General features: G+C 47.9%; 1 protein-coding gene across 7 annotated transcripts in view; it reads left to right on the top strand.

The window, feature by feature from the left end:
* TSC1 (TSC complex subunit 1) overlaps nucleotides 1-20,276 on the top strand; it is a 49,184-nt gene extending 28,908 nt beyond the window's left edge. For all 7 annotated transcript variants that reach the window (XM_041725155.1, XM_041725160.1, XM_041725156.1 and 4 more), the window contains 15 exons: nucleotides 711-886; nucleotides 2,007-2,122; nucleotides 2,428-2,539; nucleotides 2,822-2,940; nucleotides 4,771-4,840; nucleotides 5,383-5,487; nucleotides 5,746-6,304; nucleotides 7,204-7,247; nucleotides 7,863-8,029; nucleotides 9,048-9,230; nucleotides 10,268-10,378; nucleotides 11,156-11,278; nucleotides 14,074-14,261; nucleotides 14,347-14,508; nucleotides 14,857-20,276. In XM_041725155.1, coding sequence (XP_041581089.1) covers nucleotides 711-886; nucleotides 2,007-2,122; nucleotides 2,428-2,539; nucleotides 2,822-2,940; nucleotides 4,771-4,840; nucleotides 5,383-5,487; nucleotides 5,746-6,304; nucleotides 7,204-7,247; nucleotides 7,863-8,029; nucleotides 9,048-9,230; nucleotides 10,268-10,378; nucleotides 11,156-11,278; nucleotides 14,074-14,261; nucleotides 14,347-14,508; nucleotides 14,857-15,391 — 2,770 coding nt within the window. In that variant the 3' untranslated portion in view covers nucleotides 15,392-20,276. The remainder of the gene's footprint in view (nucleotides 1-710; nucleotides 887-2,006; nucleotides 2,123-2,427; nucleotides 2,540-2,821; nucleotides 2,941-4,770; nucleotides 4,841-5,382; nucleotides 5,488-5,745; nucleotides 6,305-7,203; nucleotides 7,248-7,862; nucleotides 8,030-9,047; nucleotides 9,231-10,267; nucleotides 10,379-11,155; nucleotides 11,279-14,073; nucleotides 14,262-14,346; nucleotides 14,509-14,856) is intronic.
* The last annotated feature ends 955 nt before the right edge of the window (nucleotides 20,277-21,231 follow it).

The following is a 21,231-nucleotide window of genomic DNA, read 5'->3' as shown; positions in this document are numbered from 1 at the left end:
CAAGATTCCTCCTTGCCCTTTGTTGTCAGTCTCCTTCCCAGTACTTGGCAACCAGTGACCTGCTGAAGGGATGCTTTTTCTTGATGGTGTAAGAGTTTTTCTTCCATAGAATACATCCCTTTGTTGTGATTTTGGGTTATTTCTCGTCTTTTTTCTGTGACAGGCTGTGCTAAGCATTGTACATCTTGACATAAGTCGATTCCCACAGGCTAAATCTTAGAAGTGGAACTGTCCTCGTGGGCGCTCTCTAGGTTTGAGTCTTTCTGTGCAGCATTTCCAGCCTAGAGATGGATTAGAATGCCCCAGGATTTGATGGGAGATCTTTAGTTGGCCTCAGCTACCCAGCAGTTTCTGGCCCTCCCTGTTCTTTGATTACCCTTGTTCTGAAAGCGATTCCCAGGTTCCCCTGGTGACCGCTTGGCATAGTTCATGCTCTTTTTTGAGGATATGCCCAGCCTTTTGTTGATGACATTTTTGTTTCAGATTAGTTTCTGATAACCTGATATGACCATTTTCAATAGGGAAGGTAGAGGTTTATTAAATGAACGGCTGATTCTTAATATACCAGCACTGTTTAGTATTTGGGCAGGTGGGGGGTCTGTCTCGTCCTCTTAAGGTGCTAGTTCTGCACCTGGCCTTGCTTTAGTGTTCTCAGTGCTTGATTAAATGGATTACAATTTGCCTTTCTTAACTGCCGTTGCCTTTTCCAGGTGGAAGAGATTAGAAACACATGATGTTGTAATAGAGTGTGCCAAAATCTCTCTGGACCCTGCAGAAGCCTCATACGAAGATGGCGACTCCGTATCCCCGCAGGTGTCAGCGCGCTTTCCTCATCGTGCGGCTGATGTGGCCACCAGCCCTTATGTTGACACGCAAAACAGCTGTGGTAAGAGTGACACCGGCACTTACCTGCCTCACGGCTTTGTTTCTGGAAAGCATGGCTCATTTATATCAACTGTGTTTTCTTTTCCTGGGATAAAACTCAATTTAGCTCCCAGGAACAGTTTCCCAAATGTTGAAAATTAGAATTTGCCTCCAGTTTTTCCTGGTTAACCCGTCTTTCAGGTTTCATTCAGAGTCCTATGTCCTTGGTCTCCTGCCCGAGAGTATGCCAGTGGGCTTGGGGGTGGGTTTTTAATACATAAAAAGGGAAATAGACTCAAGTTTTCAAATTTTAGGCAGCCCCCACTCAGGGAGTCTTTCAGACACTTGCAGTGAGGCTCCTGGGCTGGGCTGTAGTACTGACAGAGTTTGAGTGAGTCTGGATAATTTAGAATTGGTTTCTAGAGGGCAGCCCCAGTGGCTTAGCGGTTTAGTGCCGCCTTCAGCCCAGAGTGTGATCCTGGAGACCTAGGATCGAGTCCCACGTCGGGCTCCCTGCATGGAGCCTGCTTCTCCCTCTGCCTGTATGTCTCTGCCTCTCTCTCTCTGTTCCTGTCTCTAATAACTAAATAAAATCTTAAAAAAAAAAAAAAAAAAGAATTGGTTTCTAGAAAAGGCAGGCTTAATCTGTAGGTAGTACCCACTAAAAGGGTCATCCAGGCTGTGCTTTTTCGTGTTATCCTGAAACTTCACTTGACATCAAACTGTCCTGAACTTGGTGCGCCTGGGAGGCTCAGTCAGTTAAGCGTCCAGCTCTTGGTTTGGGCTCAGATCATGGTCTGGATGGTCTCAGGGTCCTGGGAGCCCTGCACTGGGGAGTCTGCTTGAGATTCTTTCCCTCTTCCTTCCCTCTCCCCTGCCCTTCCCCCACTCTCTCCCTCCCAGGTAAATAAATAAAATTGTAAAAAACAAAACAAAGAAATAACCTTACTGGACTTTATTTCCAAAGAGCCATTTAAAGAGCCATTCAAATATTACTTTGTCCCTGGGATGTCTGGAGTCCCCTCAGTTTTCTTTTAAGTATGAACATTATCAAATGGTTTAGAGGGCCATATTTTTTTATTGTTTTCAGAATAATTTAAAATCGCACACTAACCTCACATGTCCTTTCCCTTTCATTTTAGGGAGTGCTACCTCGACCCCTTACTCCAGCTCTCGGCTGACGTTGCTAAATACGCCCGGGCAGCCACCTCAGACTCTGAGTCCCCCGTCGACACGGCTGTTGACTGAGCCGCCACAAGTATGGTGTTAAAGAGTGCCTGCTTGTTTCTCTGCTTGCTGGTGAAGCTGTTTGGGTCAGGATTTAGCATATGCTTGGGAAAATCTCATTCTCCTTTTAGGAGTTATTCTTAAGGACAGGTGGTTTTAGGAAAGTTAGTCACTATTCCCACTTGGGTTTCTCTTGGAGGCTAGATTTACAGAATGCCTCTTGTCTCATAATAAAGCTTTAAATAAGATGCCTTATTCCATTTGGTCATGGATATAAGCCTTAGGGATGACTTGGTGTTCACTTCTCATTGCTGACATTTTGTATTAACTTCCCAGGCTACTCTTTGGAGCCCATCTATGGTTTGTGGTATGACCACTCCTCCAACTTCTCCTGGAAATGTCCCACCTGATCTCTCACACCCTTACAGTAAAGTCTTTGGTACAGCTGGTATGTATGTCTGAGGTGGGATTCAGTTGGTTGGCCTGGGCCCACTGTGCAGGGCAAGGAACTGTCTCTTAGATCCAGCAGTGAGTTAGGGGCTGTCTTCGACACCTCATGCTTTGCAAACTCTGGGGTTTTCAGAACCTAGAAAGTAAACAAACAAAGATGGCTTTAGATCCCGAGAAAGTTCTCTAGCAGCTTTCTTCACTGTCCCAGGCAGGCTGAAAGAATTCAGAGTTTTGTAATAGGCTCAGTGATGGTGTATATGTTGTCCTTGTCTGTGAGCAGGTGGAAAAGGAACTCCTCTGGGAACCCCAGCAACTTCTCCTCCTCCAGCCCCATTGTGCCACTCGGATGACTATGTGCACATTTCCCTCCCGCAGGCCACAGTCCCAGCTCCCAAGAAGGTATGCACAGACTTGTCCATGGTCCTTCTGCCCCAGCACAGGGGCCTGAGTGCAGCCTCACTCTGGGAAGGAAGCCTGTTGTGTCAGATGGAATTTGGACCTGAAATGTGATGGGTTTGGATCAGAACAACTGAAAATAGGCTGGCTAGCAGCTCTCAGAGCATGATCTGCTCACCCTGGGAGGTGGATTGTTTTTGTAGTAAGACTAACCTGCTCTTTCCCCTTTTGACCACTTTGGCGCTCACACGCATGGTTCAGAACAATAGGGTGAAGGGCCCGCCCCCAGCACAAATCAGGGCAAGCAGCAAACTGTCCAGTGTGCATTGCTGCCTTCTTCCTTGGCATGTTTTCTTCAGTTTAAAAGAACAAAGATAAACCCAAAATACCAGTATCTTAAGAGAGGGCTATAGAAAGAAGTAAAAATGATTAATTTTATTATATTGTGACCCTTGACATTTCTATATGTTTAATATTCTTTGAGATAAAATAGGAGAGACATCACAAACACTTGTGCCGTTACTTGAGTTGATTGTTGGACCAGCGGCATTTTTTGTGGAGTACCAGTCTTATTTGGAAGATCAGCTGACTGACAAACTGGGTGGTTGTTTAGATCTGGATGTGGGACAGGCTACTGCTTACGTGACCAGCTGAGTCTGTCACTTCAGAATAAACAATGGACAGTCTTTGCTGTCAGTGATAAAATTTGGTTTTCAGGTGCAATTAGAATATGAAAAACCTGATCTCTGTCACCATGATCCTTGATAGCGTCTCCAAGACTTTTATGAAGAGATTGAAAAGTCCAGGAGAGCTTGGTGAATAATTGAGTTTTTGATGTCATATAGTGAATAGTTCCTCATTGGGAAACCCTACAAAATGCGGCAAGCCAGTATCTTCTAAATGTCCAGTGTGTGATGTTTCAGAGCCACTGTAGGTAAAAGGTGCATTCAGAGTACAGAGTAGACTAGTGGACTTTAACACAGTATGAGGGGTGGAGTGCCATGGTTTCAGATCCTACACTGTAACTAACCTTTAAGAACTGACTCCTTGTCAAGTTTTGGTGTGACATTAAAGATTAAGTCTTTTTGTAACTACTTAACACTGGGGCTCAAAAGTTCCTACATATACTTTAGGCAAAATAACATATTGCAACAGATTGAAAGCAGAGGCCGACTTGAGCATCTAGCTCTCTTCCATTAAGCCAGATACTGAAGAGAGAGCACAAATGTAAAACAGTTCCACCCCTCTAAGTTTCTTTTTATTGTTTTGGGAACTATGGTTGTTTTTCATAAAAATTTACATCACTTAGGTTTACATGTAATGGATTTGTTATTTTTAAATGAATTAGTAAATAGTTTTAAAATTTTTGGTCTGATTTTTTTTTTTTTTTTTTGGTCTGATTTCTGATGTAACTATCAATAGTGAGAACCACATAAATACAAGTTTATGGGACTTTCTTTTTTGATTTTTTATTTTTTAAAGATTTTGTTTATTTGAGAGAGAATGAGAGCATGAGCAGGGGAGGGAGGGGCAGAGAGAGAGGGTGAATCAGACTCTGCTAAGCAGGGAGCCCAGTGTGGGACTTGATCCCAGGACCCCAAGATCATGACCTGAGCTGAAGGCAGACACCCAACCAACTGAGCCACCCAGGTGCCCTGGACTCTCAGTTTTTAAGATCATAAAGGCACCCTGAGACCAAATAGTTTGAGAACCACTGAGCTAAACTTTAAACTCTTTTATATTGTGTTAAAGTTTTAGATTTTTAGAATATGTATCTTACCTAAGGGAACGTAATTTTCTGCCCTGTGTCTTAAATGGTACCTATCTTTTCAGGAAGAGAAAACAGATTCAGCAAGGCCCTGTCTACACAGACAGCACCATCTTCCAAACGACAGAGGATTAGGTAAAGTCTCTGGGTAACCCTAGAACTTGCTTGTCTCTTCTTAGGTTATCTGTGCAACGGAGAAAATTCAGGAACACCACGAAACAATGAAGCTCAGAGATAATGAAGTATAATGAATTCTAAAAACCAATCTAATAATAACACCAAAAAAAGCTTTTAAGCTATTGCAGTGAAGTACCTGTGACCTGTGTTTTGAGCTGGTCAGACTGTGGTATTTATCTGTTCTCTGAGACATTAAGAATGGAGGATTTTATTTTCTGTGGGATTATGTTTTTGGTACCTTTAATTAGACCCTTTGTGGTAGCCTTGCTTTCTGGAGTCACTCCAGGGAGAGTGGTTTCTAGCCTTCTCCCTTCACTTGGCAGGAGGAATCAGTATGGATGTTGTCTATTGCTGTGCGAGCAGTGTTACAGTTGTGGGGTTTATATATATATATATATATATATATATATATATATATATATGTATGTATATATATATGTATGTATATGTATATATATACATATATGTATTATATATATATTATCTTTCTTTTTCTTTAGAAGAGCTACCTGGCCTCAAAGGTTCTGTCACTCTAAGTGACCTTCCAGGGTTTTTAGGGGACCTTGCCTCTGATGAAGATAGCGTTGAAAAAGACAAAGAAGAAGGTAGTGTGTGGGATTCTGGGGTTGGATGCGATTGCTACGAAAACTGGGATTTAGTGTCAACACTCCCAGGCTTACTTGGTTTTTCTTCTCCTGGGCGAAGGAGGTGGGAGTTTTATTGTGGGTCCTATGCCAGGGAAAGGAATGCTGCTTTTATGGGTTGCTCTGGGTGGCCCTTAACCCCACACAGCCCCACGCTGCCTAGCCTCACCTAGATGGCCTGTTTACAGTGGTGTCTCTTACCTCCCTTCGTCTTCTCAGCGGCGATATCAAAAGAGCTCTCAGAGATCACAACGGCTGACACTGAGCCCCTGGTTCCTCGAGGAGGCTTTGACTCTCCCTTCTACCGGGACAGTCTCCCCGGCTGTCCTCGCAAGACCCATTCGGCCACCTCTGGTCCTCAGGGTACCAGTGTGAACCCTGAACCTTTCAACTCCTCCTTGGACAAGCGTGGGCCAGACACACCAAAGCAAGCCTTTACTCCCATAGACCTGCCCTGTGGAGGCACCCACGAAAGCCCTGCCGGGGACAGGGAGCGCCAGACTTCGCTGGAGACCAACATCCTCACTCCCAGCCCTTGTAAAATTCCACCTCAGAGGGGAGTGGGGTTTGGAAGTGGGCAGCCTCCCCCTTACGATCATCTTTTTGAGGTGGCATTGCCAAAGACCGCCCATCATTTTGTCAGCAAGAAGACCAAGGAACTGTTAAAGAAAGCAAAAGGAAACATAGAGGAAGACTACCCGCCCTCAACCTCCCCAGCAGAAGTCCTGGATAGGCTGATCCAGCAGGGAGCCGACGCGCACAGCAAGGAGCTGAGTCGGTAAGGGCCCAGCCGCTGCGTCCTTTACTTAGGCATGCCCTCAGCATAAGATATGGGAAGTGCAGGAGGGGACAGGACTTGTTCTCTGTGTTCACAGAGGCAGCTGGCTCCTCTCTGTCCTCCCAGCTGCCGTCTTTGCGCGTGCACAGCTGTGTGGTGTCCTCACCGCTGTCCTGCGAGGACGTGCTCACACGTGCTCTCAGAATGTGAGGATGAGGGCCTGGTGTTAGGTGACCTAGGAACCTCTGTCTTGGTGTTTAGTCCTCCAGCTGCAGGTTTGGTTTTCCTGTTTGGGTAGCACAGTTCGTCAGTTGAAAGGTCTAGTCAGTGGCATTTCAAGGGCAACCCGGGGGGCCCTACCCCTCCTCTGTGCTGGCACACAGGCTTTCCTAGGAGAGGCCTGTCTGAGCTGTTGTTCAAATCCTCCTCCTACTACCCTTCCCAGTGGTTAGGAGGGGGCTTGAGAATTCCAGCAGGTGGAACTTAACAGAGATTTGTCTTTTTGAATGAGATTTGGTGTAACAGGCTCAGGTACATTACCTACTTTTTCCTTAAACTTAGCTACCCGCTGTGTATTTCAGTGCAGAGGGTTGAAAATAGCTGGTAGTATGTTTGATCTCTCAGTCGCCTTGGAGAGTTGAGCAAACATTGGCCCAGGCGTGAGCTCCAAGGGAGGGCATTGGCACCCTGGAGACTCAGTCATGTTTGGTGGGGACGTCGACCCTCCATCCAGTGCACGCCACCGCCTCTAACTCCCCGTGGACCTGGGGATTGAAACTTTCTTCTGCCTCTCCTGCTCTTGACCACAAGGATGTGATCTAGCCTTGCGCAATCAACAGTCCAGAGACGGTTGTCCAGGTGAGCTTGGTAACTTTATTCCCCCAAACCTTTCTTCCTAGGTTGTCTTTACCCAGCAAGTCTGTCGACTGGACCCACTTTGGAGGTAAAGTTGTTACTTGCACTTTAGGCCCAGCCTGTGTGGATCCTGCGTGCTTGTCGCCTTTTCTGTCCTCGAAGGAGGTGTGCCCTGTAGGAGCAGGTCTCCCCTCTGCTGTGGCTCCAGCCAGCGTATCTGCTTGGCCTCTATTGTCTCAAATGTTGCAACGCCAGCATTTCTACTTGTGAAAAGTGCCACGTAGCGTGTGTCTGAGGGTAGAAGTGCAGAGAGTACAAACCTTGTGCCAGGCTTTCCTAGGAAAGACCCTGAGGTCAGTGGTGCTGGAGCTGTGCCTGGGGGAGTACACAACATGGGAGAGAAGAAAGGAGCCTTGAGTAACTGTACGTATGGTTTGGGTCTGTGGGGAAAAGTCAGTGAAGCTCTTAGGAGTCCTGCCATGTTCTAGCTTTTTGTGTTCCTTTAACAGGGAGCTGGGTAGTAAATCCTCTCCTCCCTCCCCTGGTACATGACTGTTGCTGACACCCAGGTGACCATTTGCAAAAGGAATGGTGACTTGTTTCTGAAAGAATTGTGTTTCTTAAGCTAGCTAACCGTGGGAGGGTCTTGACGGAACCATCTGTAAAAGGCATCTCTGCCACCCTCCCTCTGCTTTAAAATCAGGCTCTCCTCCCTCAGATGAGATCCGAACCCTCCGTAACCAGTTGCTTTTACTGCACAACCAGTTACTCTATGAGCGTTTTAAGAGGCAGCAGCATGCTCTCCGAAACAGGCGGCTCCTCCGCAAGGTGATCAAGGCGGCAGCTCTGGAGGAGCACAATGCTGCTATGGTGAGCGTCACGGGGGCTACGTGGAAGGGGCATTGCAGTGTTTGTTGGTCATGTGTAGACAGTGGCCACTGAGTTGGGGCCTAAGCTTTCTGTCCATGGTCTACTCAATGCTGCAGTTGGGGGTGCTGGCTGGGTCTCCACATGGCCTTGCTGCTCTCGGAACCTGTGGGATGAGTGATTTTCGTGTGTGTGTGTGTGTGTGTGTGTGTGTGTGTGTGTGTGTGTGTGTAATTGCCTAGAGTGATCATAGAGCATTATCTTGTTTCTCAAAATACAAAATCAATTCTCCTCAAGTTATTTTATGGCAGACCTCTTGTAGCATAGTGGAGAAGTCAGTCAGACCTGGAGGCCAAACCTTGGCTCTGCCACTTTTTTGCCTTAGGAAAATAGCTTAGTCTCTTGCAGCCTCTTTTACCCATTCTATAAAACAGAAGTAATGATAATAGCACACACTTTTTAAGCGTGGTGCTTAAAGAAGTCATGTGACTACTTGCTCGGTGCCTGAGTGGGCAGCCAATAAATGTTCATTATTTTTGGTGACCTTGATTGATAGCATTTATTAGGGGTCTTTTGCCAGCACTGCTAATTAGCACTTTATTTTTGTTTTTTTTTTTAGAGATTTTATTTATTTATTCATGAGAGACAGAGAGAGAGATAGAGACACAGGCAGAGGGAGAAGCAGGCTCCATGCAAGGAGCCCGATGCAGGACTCGATCCTGGGTGGAAGGCAGGCACTAAACTGCTGAGCCACCCAAGGATCCCCCTAGTTAGCACTTTGGAAGCTGTTGGGAGTAATTGGTACCTGAGAAAAGTTCTTCCAGCATCTTACGATCCATTGACTACTGTGAAATTGGTAACCTGTGACCTCTAGCCCAGCTGGAAGGTTGTGAGCCGGCGGATGCTGGGGCCTGTGATGACACCTTCAGGGTGGCGTGTGGCTGTTGGCATGGGTTACATGTGCTCCTTACCACTCACGTTTGAAGGCAGCTGAAATGATCACATCTTTGGTCTCTGCTAGAAAGACCAGTTGAAGTTACAGGAGAAGGACATCCAGATCTGGAAGGTTAGTCTACAGAAGGAACAAGCCCGGTACAGCCAGCTGCAGGATCAGCGAGACACGATGGTCACCCAGCTCCATAGCCAGATCCGACAGCTGCAGCATGACCGGGAGGAGTTCTATAACCAGAGCCAGGAGCTGCAGGTATGGGCGGCAGCCCCAGACATGGGCAGCCAGGAGAGGGCACACCAGCGCCTCGCTCATCCCAGCCAACACAAAGGGCTTTTCTACACCTGCAGCACATAGATTGCATTTAGGGCAAAGGTTCCCCGGCTCTCTTGGGTTGTCCATAGTTCCCGTAGCGGTTTGGTAACTTCCCTGGCATTCCACAGCCAAAAGTTTTGTTTTTTAAGATTTTATTTATTTATTCATGAGAGACACACACACAGAGGCAGAGACACGGCAGAGGGAGAAGCAGGCTCCATGCAGGGAACCCAATGTGGGACTCAGTCTCAGGACTCCAGGATCACACCCTGGGCTGAAGGTAGGCACTAAACCGCTGAGCCACCCAGGGATCCCCAGGTGTACTTGTTAAAGCAGGTCTAAACAATTTAGTATTTATATTCTGACAACTCAGCAGCTGTTTGAAAACAATACACTTAAATTTAAGTGGTATTTCTTTTTCTTTTTTTTTTTAGATTTTGTTTTTAAATGAGCACAGTAACTTACCAGTTACTGTGTGCGCCCCTGTCAGACACCACATAGAGGCTCAGACCTTGCAGTCACATTGGACACTAACACCCTCATTTCACACTTCACAGTGATATTCACATGGTGGTTTTTATCCCAACAAACACCTGAACCCAGCTCTGCAAAGATACTACGTCACCACAGGCTCATGCTCACTCTGAACTCCTCCAGTTTGTAATTCACATGATGACCGACAGGTGTCACTGTGTTCCTCTCAAAAATTTAAAATCTCACAGCAGCCCTGTGGTGGCTCCAGGCTCCAGGGTTCTTCAGTGCGCAATTTGGAGACAGTTGATCTCAGATCTTTTTGTTCTTTTGCTAAACAAATCAAGAACTTAGGAATCAACCAAAACTTAATTCTTAAAACTAAGGAGCTAAATCTCAATGGCCCAAGAATAGTAGAGCAGCTGAGAGGCTGGGCTTGCCCACTCAATCCGAGGGCCGGCAGCTCAGTGGTGCTGTGTAACTTCCTGGCACATCTCTTTGGGCAGACGAAGCTGGAGGACTGCAGGAACATGATCGCAGAGCTGCGTCTGGAATTGAAGAAGGCTAACAGCAAGGTGTGTCACACCGAGCTGCTGCTCAGTCAGGTGTCCCAGAAGGTAAGAAATGGGTGTGGGCTTCTCCTCACATCTCTGAAGAACATTCTTCCTTCAGACAGGGCAAGTATATTACCTGAGTAATATGCCTCCAGCAGGGGTTCCCACTCCTCAGGGGAAATGGGGCCCTGTGTGGAGGCATTTGGTTCCAATTTTAGCATATGTCCTGCTGAGGTGAGCATGTGTGGGGGCATTTTTGGTGCTACTGACATCAAGGGGGCAGGGGCCTGGGTGCTACACACACTCCACAACATACAGGACAGTCTCTGCAGCAGAGAATTGCCTGGGTGCACCTTGTCTGTGTGTGTCCCAGGGAACTCTTACTTAAATACTCATTTATGTAAACATGGAAAGTTTGTTCCCGAAAAGTTCTTGAGTTGGGATCCCTCCCTTTTTGGGATTCACTGCACTCTGTATAAGTCACTTATGAACAAGTGAGTTTTCCTATGCTTTAAACCTGGACCTCATGTCCCCGCAGTGATGGTCACAGACACACCTGTCCTCTACAGGTGTCTTGTGGGTGGCCATTTTGATGTAGCAAATCTCTGCTGCTTTGCCTTTGCACAGCACCATTTTGAAGTGCATTTCTGTCCATCGTCATGGCCCTTGGACACCTTCCTCACCAGCAGCCATTGCATTAGGGGATTTGAAACTGTGGGAGTTTATTGTCTCCTAGCACCGAAACCCTGAGTTGCTAACTAGCTGGTCCCTGTGTACTGCCCATCTGCCAGATGTGTGCCATGGCATCCCTCACTTTGCCCGCCCCTGTGTTTTGGTTAGCTCTCAAACAGCGAGTCGGTCCAGCAGCAGATGGAGTTCTTGAATCGGCAGCTCTTGGTCCTGGGGGAGGTCAACGAGCTGTATCTGGAGCAACTGCAGAGCAAGCACTCAGATACCACGAAGGTATGCTGGGGCCCCGGGGGCCACAGCCCAGGGTATGGGGGTGGGGACCCATAGGACACAGGCAGCGTGCCTGCAGCAGGCCGCACAGGATGGTTCCCGAGAGGTCTAAGTGCCTTCCTAGTGGCCGTCCCCGCTCACTGGCCTGGTGGGTGAGCACTCTTCAGCTGTTGTATAGGCCTGTTTCCTCTAGTTGGCTTGCTTTGAAATTAAGTCAGGGGTAAGTGAAAGCATCTCATGGTAATTGGTACAGAGTAGCTGGTAAAGGGTTTGTCTTCTCTTACCCATGCCCGCTTCAAGAGGCAGAAGGAGAGAGAAACAAAAAAAGGATAGGGAGCCAGTTCTGTTGAACATAACTTTTAGGAATGTGGGTATATACTGGTATACATATTTTTTCTTCCTTTTTATGTTGAATTTAATTTCAGCAGATGGTGGTTCAGTCCTGGCAACAAGGCCAGCATCGGGATGATCTTACACTAATTAGTGTCTCACCAGTGGTGTTGAGGCAGAAGTTTTATGTCACTTCATAAATAGCCTCGGGTAATGTTAGTGAATGAGTCGGGAATGAGTTCGAATGGAATTTTAATAGTAAATGCTCAGATGCTTCCTGTCACTAACTTCTCCATCACACACAGGTTTTCTTTTTAGGATTTCTTGGGCTTGTGCTTTGTAAAGCTCCTTTTTTGACCAAATGTAAAAAGTAGTCTTAGAAACAAAGAGATGCAATTTTCATAATAGAGTTACTCCTTATTTCTCAGCTCCTCTCAGCTCTCAGATTCAGACTCCCTTTAGAAGGATGTTAAATGTGGAACTTTCTAGAAACCAGCTAGCACTCATTTTGGAGGTATAATGGGTTTGGGAAAGAACGAGGGGTAAACAGACCTAAGAGACAGGAGAACCTCTGAAAATGCTGACTGAAATGCATTCCTCATATCTGCTGAGAGAAGTCACAGCTGGGCTGGCCTCTCTGGTGCTGCCTTCAACTGGAACACTTGGATTCCCAGGGCCTCTGGAGCCATCTGACCTCTTGGGGCCCTGCTTCACACTCCCTAAGGAGACGTGATGACCCTGACATACAGCAGTTAGGATGCCTGCATTCATAAGCCAGAACAACAAAGCCCACTAACCCGGCTTAACAGTAAGAAGTTGCTTTCACATGACAAGAAGTCCCAAAGCAGGTGAGTTCCAGGCTGGTCATGTAAGCAGTTTATGAACAGCATCAGAGAGTCTCGTTATGGGGCATCTGACTGGCTCACTTGGTAGAACGTGCCACTCTTTTTTTTAGGATTTTTTTTTTTTTTCCTAAAAAGCTCCCAGTTCTTTCCATTCTCCTGCCTCACCTGACATACCGCAGCAACTTTGTCCTCTGGCTGGCTTGCCGATGGTTGCATGGTGTATGCACAGGTGTAGGGTGCTCACAGATAGACACCACTATTTCCCCTGGAAGAGGAGAGGTAGCTTCCTGTGGGTCTCTCTCAGTGAGGAAACTTTGCCAAGAACCCCTTACCAGCCTTCCCACCCTTGCTGTTGGCTAGAATTGTGTCTTGTGCCCATTCCTAGCTCAGTCATTGCCTTGAATCTGTCAGGATTTGCCCTTGGGCCAGGAGTCAGGCTTCCTCTTGTTCAGTCAAGTGGGGAGGCAGGGTGGTAGTATCTGAGGGTCAATTGGGCTTGGCTGGTAGGTGCTGAGTATAGCACCTCCTGTGGTGGCTGTGAGGGTTCATGGAGGCGCATGGATGTTCCTAGTTCAGTACTTCCTTTGATTCTCCATAAAGAGCTACTGTCACTGATGACAAAGGCCCGATTTGTTCACCTAACCTGTGTTGAAGTCTGGAGCCCTTGGAGCACAGCTAGAATGGTCACATGATCTGGTGCACAATTCTGAGTGTAAAGCTGTGGAGTTCGATGCACCAAGAAAGCATTCACTGCTAATCTTCAAGGCAGGGACACTTCCATGGAAGCTCATCTCTTTGCTACTTAGGGTTTATCTTTTTTTAAAAAAAAATCTATGGTAAGTATTATGTTATGTATACCTTACTGCAGTAAAAAACACACAACAAGAACATAACACATATTTGTTAGAAGAATGTTCTTTCTGTGTCTCTCCTGAGCATGAGTGTACACTTGCCGTGGGTTCACCTGGTTTGGTCTGTCGGCAGGCAGCGCATCTGCCTGGCGTGATCTTTAAGCCTGCAGGGCAACCTGCCCACCATGCTGCACCCACTAGCTTTCCCTTAGTCGGTGTGAGAGGAGAAGAATCTAAAAGAAAATGAAGCACCCACGACATCACCGTGTGTTGAAATTTTAACTGAATATCTATATGGTTTCATTCGGTGTTTGTGATTGTCAGCGTTTATGTGGTTGATCCTACTGTTCATGTGGTTTTATGTGAAGCCTGCTTTTTTATCTTTTTACTGACACATAAACTGTAAGTTTACTAAAAACTTTATAAACTTTATAAGTTTATAAAAACTTTGTATATACAAAATGTACCTTAACTGTTCTCCTGGCATTAGACTAACAGTACTTGTACTTTTTTTTGCCCTTCTAAACATGCTGCATGATTCTTTTTGTGCCAAAATGTCTAGTCTTGTTTCAGATGATTTCCTCAGGGGCAGATTTCCAGGAGGGGTTATTAGATTAATACTTTCGTCCAGCTTATTTTGTAGAAAGTTGTACCAAATCCGATTTCCAGCAGCAGTGCACCAAAGTGCCTCCTCGATGCTTAGTGCCTCGGTTTTGCACAGTGGATGCAGCACATTCGTTTTCTCAGGGACTAACTCCAGCCCCTCTTGTAGGAGGTAGAGATGATGAAAGCTGCGTGTCGGAAAGAATTAGAGAAAAACAGAAGCCACGTTCTCCAGCAGAATCAGAGGCTTGATACCTCTCAGAAACGGATTTTGGAACTGGAATCTCACTTGGCCAAGAAAGACCACCTTCTTTTGGAGCAGAAGAAATATTTAGAGGACGTCAAAGTCCAGGCAAGGTAACTCCCGTGGGGACAAGTTTCTGCAGTGATATGTTCCTTTGTTGGTAGGGCATTTTATATTCTGGGGTGGTCTGTATTTCAGAGGACAGCTGCAGGCGGCAGAGAGCAGGTATGAGGCTCAGAAAAGGATCACCCAAGTGTTTGAATTGGAGATCTTAGATTTATACGGCAGGTTGGAGAAGGATGGGCTCCTGAAGAAACTTGAAGAAGAAAAAGCAGAAGCAGCTGAAGCGGCAGAAGAAAGGTAGGAACAAAGAGGCGAGAGCAGGAGCCTCGTCCCTGAGCTGCCAGCAGCAAAACAGGGCATGCTTCTCAGGGCATGAGAACCCTCCCTGCATTAGTCAGACTCCCCCTGCGCCCGGTGGTCTCTCTGCGTCCCTGTCCTTGGCCCCGAATCGCGAGATGTCCTCGTGTGCCATTTGTCTCCTGTCCCTCGTTGAGACTCGGTTTCTCTTGCTGAGACCTCACTCTTGGGTTCTCTGCTCTAAAGTGCAGAGCTCGGTGTCTGTGTGAGCATGCTATTGTAGTTGCATGGCTCCCAGCACAGATGCTGCCAACACTGTCCCTTTTCTCCCCCCTGGATTTCTTATAGGCTTGCCTGTTGTAAGGATGGCTGCTCAGAATCTGTAACAGACCACCATGAAGAGGCATCTGGCCACAACGGCGAGACCAAGCCCCCCAGGCCTGGTGGTGCACGGGGCAGCAGTGGAAGTAGAGGGGGTGGAGGTGGCAGCAGTGGCGGCAGCAGCAGCGAGCTTTCAACCCCAGAGAAACCCCCCAACCAGAGGGCAGGCCTGTTCAGCAGTCGGTGGGAAACGACCGTGGGAGAGCCTGCCACCAGCATTCCCACAACTGTCGGCTCCCTTCCCAGTTCAAAAAGCTTCCTAGGCATGAAGGCACGAGAGTTATTTCGTAATAAGAGTGAGAGCCAGTGTGATGAGGACAGTGTAACCATCAGTAGCCTTTCTGAGACGCTAAAGACAGAACTGGGCAAAGACCTGGGTGTGGAAGCCAAGACTCCCCCAACCCTTGATGGCCCACACCCCTCCCCCCCGAACCCAGACAGTGTTGGACAGCTCCACATCATGGACTACAATGAGACTCATCATGAACACAGTGAAGGATGACGGTCAATCAGTGTTAACTTGCAGGTTGTTGGCATAGAACAGGAAGTGTGAATGCTCGTTCCCAGGCTTTCCTATTTCTAGGATCTGGGTGGCTAGCTCATGTGGTGGAAATGGGATGGAGGTCCTTTTGACAGTTGACTGAATGCAGAACGGTTTTTGGATCTGGCATTGAAATGCCTCTTAACTTTCCCTTCAGCCCACTCCCCAGCCTGTCTTTAATTTACCCAGCAGTGTGGACTAATCCGAGGGCCAGTTTGCGTTCCTCAGTAGCTTTATTTTCTTTCTTCCCCCACAATGGTTGCACCCTTTGAACCTGTGCAATATGAGGCCAAATTTACTCTTTGAGTCTAACACACCACTCTCTCCTTTCCTGAAACTTGGAGAATGGGTTGGCTCTCTGTTAGCCCAGGTAATTGGTGGTGTTGCAGGTAAGTCTGGTTTTATCCCTTTCCACGGGGATGTAGCTTGTAAGGCTGGTCATCTTCATGTGGAAACTTTTTACATGAGACTTTTTCACTGCTTTTTGGTTCTGAAGTTCAGCATCTGAAGCAGCAGATCTAGAGAAACAATAGTTTATTCACCCTTACGTTCTTTTGGCAGTTCTGATAAGCTTCCTAGAAAGTTCTGTGTGAACAAATGTCTTGTTAGAGAAGTCTGGAACTGGCACTGTGGAGACCATCCTTCCCCTTAAGGAATGCTCCATCCCCTTCCCCCCCTACCTCTTATTTATTTGGTGTTTGCTGGAAAGCTGGGACTGCTCTGACCAGGCTGGCATGGGGGCAGTAAAACCTACTCTCTGCAGGAGGGAAGGTTGGTGGCTTGAGTAGTTGCCTGAGAAGCCCTTGTGGATGGGGAACTGCCCCTGGAGCAGGGATCTGCTAGCTGAGCCTCGTGGTTCATCCCTACCCCACTCCCCCCGCACCCTGCCCCGCTCTGTCTGCCTCTCTCCCTTTGTGTTTCTTTGAGCCTCTTTAAAGCTTTGAGTTTATGTTTCTTGGTGATGCTGCAGCAGAAAGGCTCTGAAGGTCCAAAGAATTTCTTCATTGCTTCTCAGGCTGGTAGAGCCGCCTCACCATTGCAGGTTCTAAACCACCAAAAAGGTAACAGCTTTCTCACATCACCCTAACTTTCTGGGGCCGGCCCTCCAGGGAGCTTGATCCTACTCCCTTCCTGCGTGTTAGTAATGGCTGAGCATTGACAAAGTTAGTCTGACGTGCACCCTGGGATGACCACACATGCTCAGGGGAGGGGACCCAGCACAGCATCTGAACTCAATGCAGGCTCTGGAGGTTGATCTAGAAGCCTAAGAGTTGTTGCTTAGTGTCCTTGCTAAGGCAGGGGGAGACTGGTAGGAAAGAGCTGATGAACTTGGTTTTCCTCTTTTTATTCTTTGAGTTAAAAGAGGGGTCAGCCGTGAAAGGGAAAAAGACGGATTGTAACAGTACGAAATTTTACTGCATGCAGAAGCTTCCAGCATGTGAGGGTAAAGGTCTCTTCTGTGTAGTGTTGCAGTAAATATTCTAGCACCTCTGACCAGAGGAAGCTAGATCATGAGAGATGCTGTGTCACCAAGACTACAAGGGCACGAGGCCTCATCAGGACAGAATCTTCAGGTGTGCTCAGCTGTGCCTGGCCTGGCCCCACCTGGCAATTGCTGCTGGATGTCCTCTGTGGACTACTGATAACCCCATGTGGTGAATTTGTCCAAAGGAAAGTTTAAAATCGAGTATATCCTATTCCTAGTTCAGTTTTAAAAAAGGAAAGCACAACAAATTCAGAAAGGGAAAAAAAATGTTAACTGGATACCTACTGAAACCAGGTCAAAATGCTCACCCTCCCCCAGCCCAAGAGACCTGTGCCACAGAACAGAGACACCCGGCATTTAAATCAAAGCCTTTTCCCTGATTAATCAGCAAAGGCAGAGACCAATGTAAAGAAAGAAAAAACCTTTTAAAAAACATGGGCAGATTGTAAAAATCCAGGGAAGGAGGTGGCCACATGGTGAAGTGGGCTGCAGCCTGTGCTGGAGGCTCCAAGGCAGGTGTCTGGGCCCAGGGCCCTTGGCACATCCCTCCCGCCCAGCTGTCTGCTCAGCTCGACAACCACAGCCCACCCAGGGCTGCTGCACTCAGCCTCCTTTGGGTTCTAGCAGGCCATGCATTTTGTTCAGCCAAGGCTGGGGCATTGAGGCCTGGATGCATGTTGAAGTTACCCAGCCTAAACAGTTTCAGGAATCAAGTCAGTAGCCAGATTTAATTCAGTTTTTAAAAACGATAAACCTGTCTGCCAGGAGTCAACAGGTCACTTGATCGGGTTGTGGCAAGTTTTTTTAAGGATGGAAAGGTGATAGTAGAGGGACACTAGAGAGAATTTGAATCTGGGAGCCAGCAAGGCAAATGTTTTAGAATAATTAGCATCAGGGGCAGAACCAGATGGTTCAAGCGGCTTGGTGTTGACTCACGTCGGGCTTGAGCAGCCTCCACCCCGCCACTCAGAGCAGGCTTGTCAGCCTCAGGGCCATGTGGCCGGTGTGCGTGACCTGCTCTGATCCCCACATGACACTAACCAGGGTCGGCACAGGCCCTGCGATTGGAGTCTGCTTCTTGGGCAGCATGAAATTTGTTTTCAAAAGCAGCACTACAGTATCAGCGGTGGGGGTCAAGGGTAGGGTGGGGCAGGGGCGGGCAGAGATGGCAGCATTGTCTCCACAGAGAAGGCACATTCCTGAGTCTGCTGTAGGACAGATGCACATGGACCTCTCCCAGACAGGACTTGAGGGATTTTAAAAAAGGTTTTGACGGGGTTTTGCCATAAAGTCCACAAAAATTGTATGATATTGGAAGGAGGGGCTTGTCATGGGTGAGAAAACAGATCCAAAGGCAGGACACAGAGGAGACAGGGATCATTTTTTGGGTCAAGAGGTTTTTTTTTTTTTTTTTTTTTTTTCAAGAGGTTTTTTTAAAAAGCATCCGTGCAGCTGAGCGCTAGGCCCAGCTGGGTGCGGCAGGTGAGCACACGTGGCCTCCCTAGTGTTCAGCTGTGTTTCAGCTGCCGGGTGTTCATACCAGGCTCCGGGAGCACAGATGGAGGCAATAGGTTAAGCTACTGTGTGAGCCGGAGTGCATGTGCTGTGCAGAGGGGAAGAGGCCAGCTCTCCTGAGCAGGGAGCCTGGGAGTCCAGCAGGCTGCCGTGGTCCCAGAGGCTGGCACAACACAGAGCAAAGTCAGGACGGCAGAACATGAAACTCCAGGCCCTGAGCTGGCCCCATTTGCCACTACCTGTGTAGTTTCCAGTGGTTTTGTCACAAAAGGCCAAAGTCTTGCTGTTGCATACGAGAGGGTGACTGATACAGTGGTGGCAATGAGGGGATCCCTATGAGCTGGGCTGCAGCAGTTCAGACTCACAGTTTCAAATGAAAAATTGGGTGTCTGTGTGTAAAGACTATAGCACGTACTATGACTAGACAGTGGGAGTTTGTACCAAATACTAGAACATGCCACTCGAAGCCAGAATGGAAGACAAGTGAGAGGAAGTGCACATGCAGATGACTGTTTCTCTGATGGAGACCCCGAGAGGTGGCAGGAAGCCATGCAGGTGTAAGAAGGGTGTGGGCAGAGTGGAGGCCTGGTCCCCAGCTGCTGTGCAGGTGAAGGACCACCCAGCCTGGGAATGTTCTTGGAAGAAGCCAGCCCCTCTTGGGGTGGTCCCTGACGAGCACAATCCCACCCAGAGCTTGTCTCCTGCTCCAGGAATGACCCATCAGCACACCTCCCTGTCCACTCCCGAGGCACATGTGCCGGAACACGTCTCCAGCACCACCGTGTCTGTGTATGTGCTTCCGTCCAGAGTTGTGTCACACGAGCCTTCCCCTCCCTGACACTGCAGAGGAATCAGTGCCCTTGATGGCGCTTTTCTGTATAGGTGAAAGAGCAAGTTTAGGTTGGGGCCCGTCCCTGAGGCTGCTGCTGTGACCCTTGTCCCCTTGAGGCTCATGTTCCCGTCCTTCTGTCTGACATGCATGGGGAGGGTGTTTCCATCTTTTCCACACCGTCCTCCAGTCTGTACGTGCTCACCTGAGAGAAGAGGGAATCTTGCCCGGGATAGTGAGCACCTGTGTGTGTCCACAACTGATTCTGGCCTTGAAAACAATTTCTGAAGGCAGAGGACCCTCTGCTCCCTTCCCTTCCCTTTCCCCTTCCCCCTTCCCTCTTCCCTTCCCATCCCTTCTCATCCCTTCTCATTGCCACCGAATTGTCCATCCTGTGGGATAAGTAGGATAGTTGAACCATTGGAATAGATCTTTTAGAGGAGAGTCCTGAGCGTTGAGACCCCCTCCCGCCAACGTCAACCCCTCCTCCCTTCCCCCACCTTGCTACAGTGTTTGGACAGGAGGGTACGGGCGCTGCTGGATGCAGCAGATACTTTGGCTGATCAAAGAGGCGGCCAGGCATTTTGCACCAGGAAGAATCAGTGATCGCTTTTCAGAAGACTTCTATGGACCATAATAAACATTACGGAGGAACAGATTTTGCTAAGACGTAATCTAGTTTTATAACTCAATCATGGATCAACCACATATGGCTAACTTGCAGTTTAAAGGGATCCCATCAGTGAAAAAAAAGATTTTTTTTAACTGACTGCTTTTACTTAAGTTTGAGAAAGTCCTCTCGTCAAAAGGTTTAAACCTTCCCGCCTCGATCTTAAAAAGCATGTCAAACAATCCACGTCAGATGCCATAAACAAGAACTGTGAGAGAAAATGGTACAATCTTAAATGAATGGGAATTGGAATCAAAAGGGTTTGCTGTCCTTAGAATGTTCTAAAATGTCAAGGCAGTTGCTTGTGTTTAACTGTGAACAAATAAAAATCTATTGTTTTGCACTACTCTGCTGTGTTGACATGAAGTGACTCATGCTGGCCTCCGAAGGCCTCGCAGGTAAAGCAGGGACCTGTCTGGATGCAGGGGGCTCCTGGCTTGGTTGGCTACCTCGGGCAGCTGGAGGAGGGGCTGACAAGTAGAATCTGGCTGTGGTCTCTGTAAGTCCCCTTGGGTTCTAGCCAATGACCTGGCACAGCCATAGGTCCTACCTTTGTCTGCTTCGGATCCCTGCCTTTCCCCTGGAGTGGCACGGGGACATGGGAGAGGTGACTTGAGTCATCTCCGAGATGCTCCCGCCTGCCGGCCTGCCCTGCTATCCATGCTTAGAGTGCGCTCACCTCCCTGGGGGTTGCTGGCCGTTGGTTTTAATACAGTCCTTTTGGGGCAGCCGTGGTGGTGCAGTGATTTAGCGCCGCCTGCAGCCCAGGGTAATGATCCTGGAGACCCGGGATCGAGTCCTATGTCAGGCTCCCTGCATGGAGCCTGCTTCTCCCTCTACCTGTGTCTCTGCCCCCCTATCTCTGTCTCTCATGAATACATAAAATCTTAAAAAAAAAAAAAACAAAAAAAAAAACAATCCTTTTGGTGGAGTCCAACAACACCGAGGTTGTCAAGAGCTTACTGGTCTGGCGCAGCCCGCACCCACCACCTTCCTTCTGTGATGTTATTGGGTGTTTGGAAGATGACAGGAAATACCTTACCCAGCTGTTAGGTCCAGCCTCGCCTCATCTCTTCCTGGGAACGCACATTTCCAGCTGCCCCCGGACATCAGTGTGCTCTGCCCATGTTAATGGCAGAAGCAGACTCAGAGGTGGCAGTTTTTTATTTTGTCTGGAAAATTCAGAGGTCTATTCAGATTCTCATCTGAATAGCTTCTGACTATGGAAGGAGTCCCTGCGCCAGCCTGTGGGTCTTTGGCATGAACCTCCTGAGAGCAAGCATCTATAGTGGTTGCTCTCT

The sequence above is a fragment of the Vulpes lagopus genome, chromosome 12 (assembly GCF_018345385.1).
Source record: "Vulpes lagopus strain Blue_001 chromosome 12, ASM1834538v1, whole genome shotgun sequence".
NCBI lineage: Eukaryota > Metazoa > Chordata > Mammalia > Carnivora > Canidae > Vulpes > Vulpes lagopus.
This window is presented reverse-complemented; position numbering and strand designations above follow the sequence as displayed.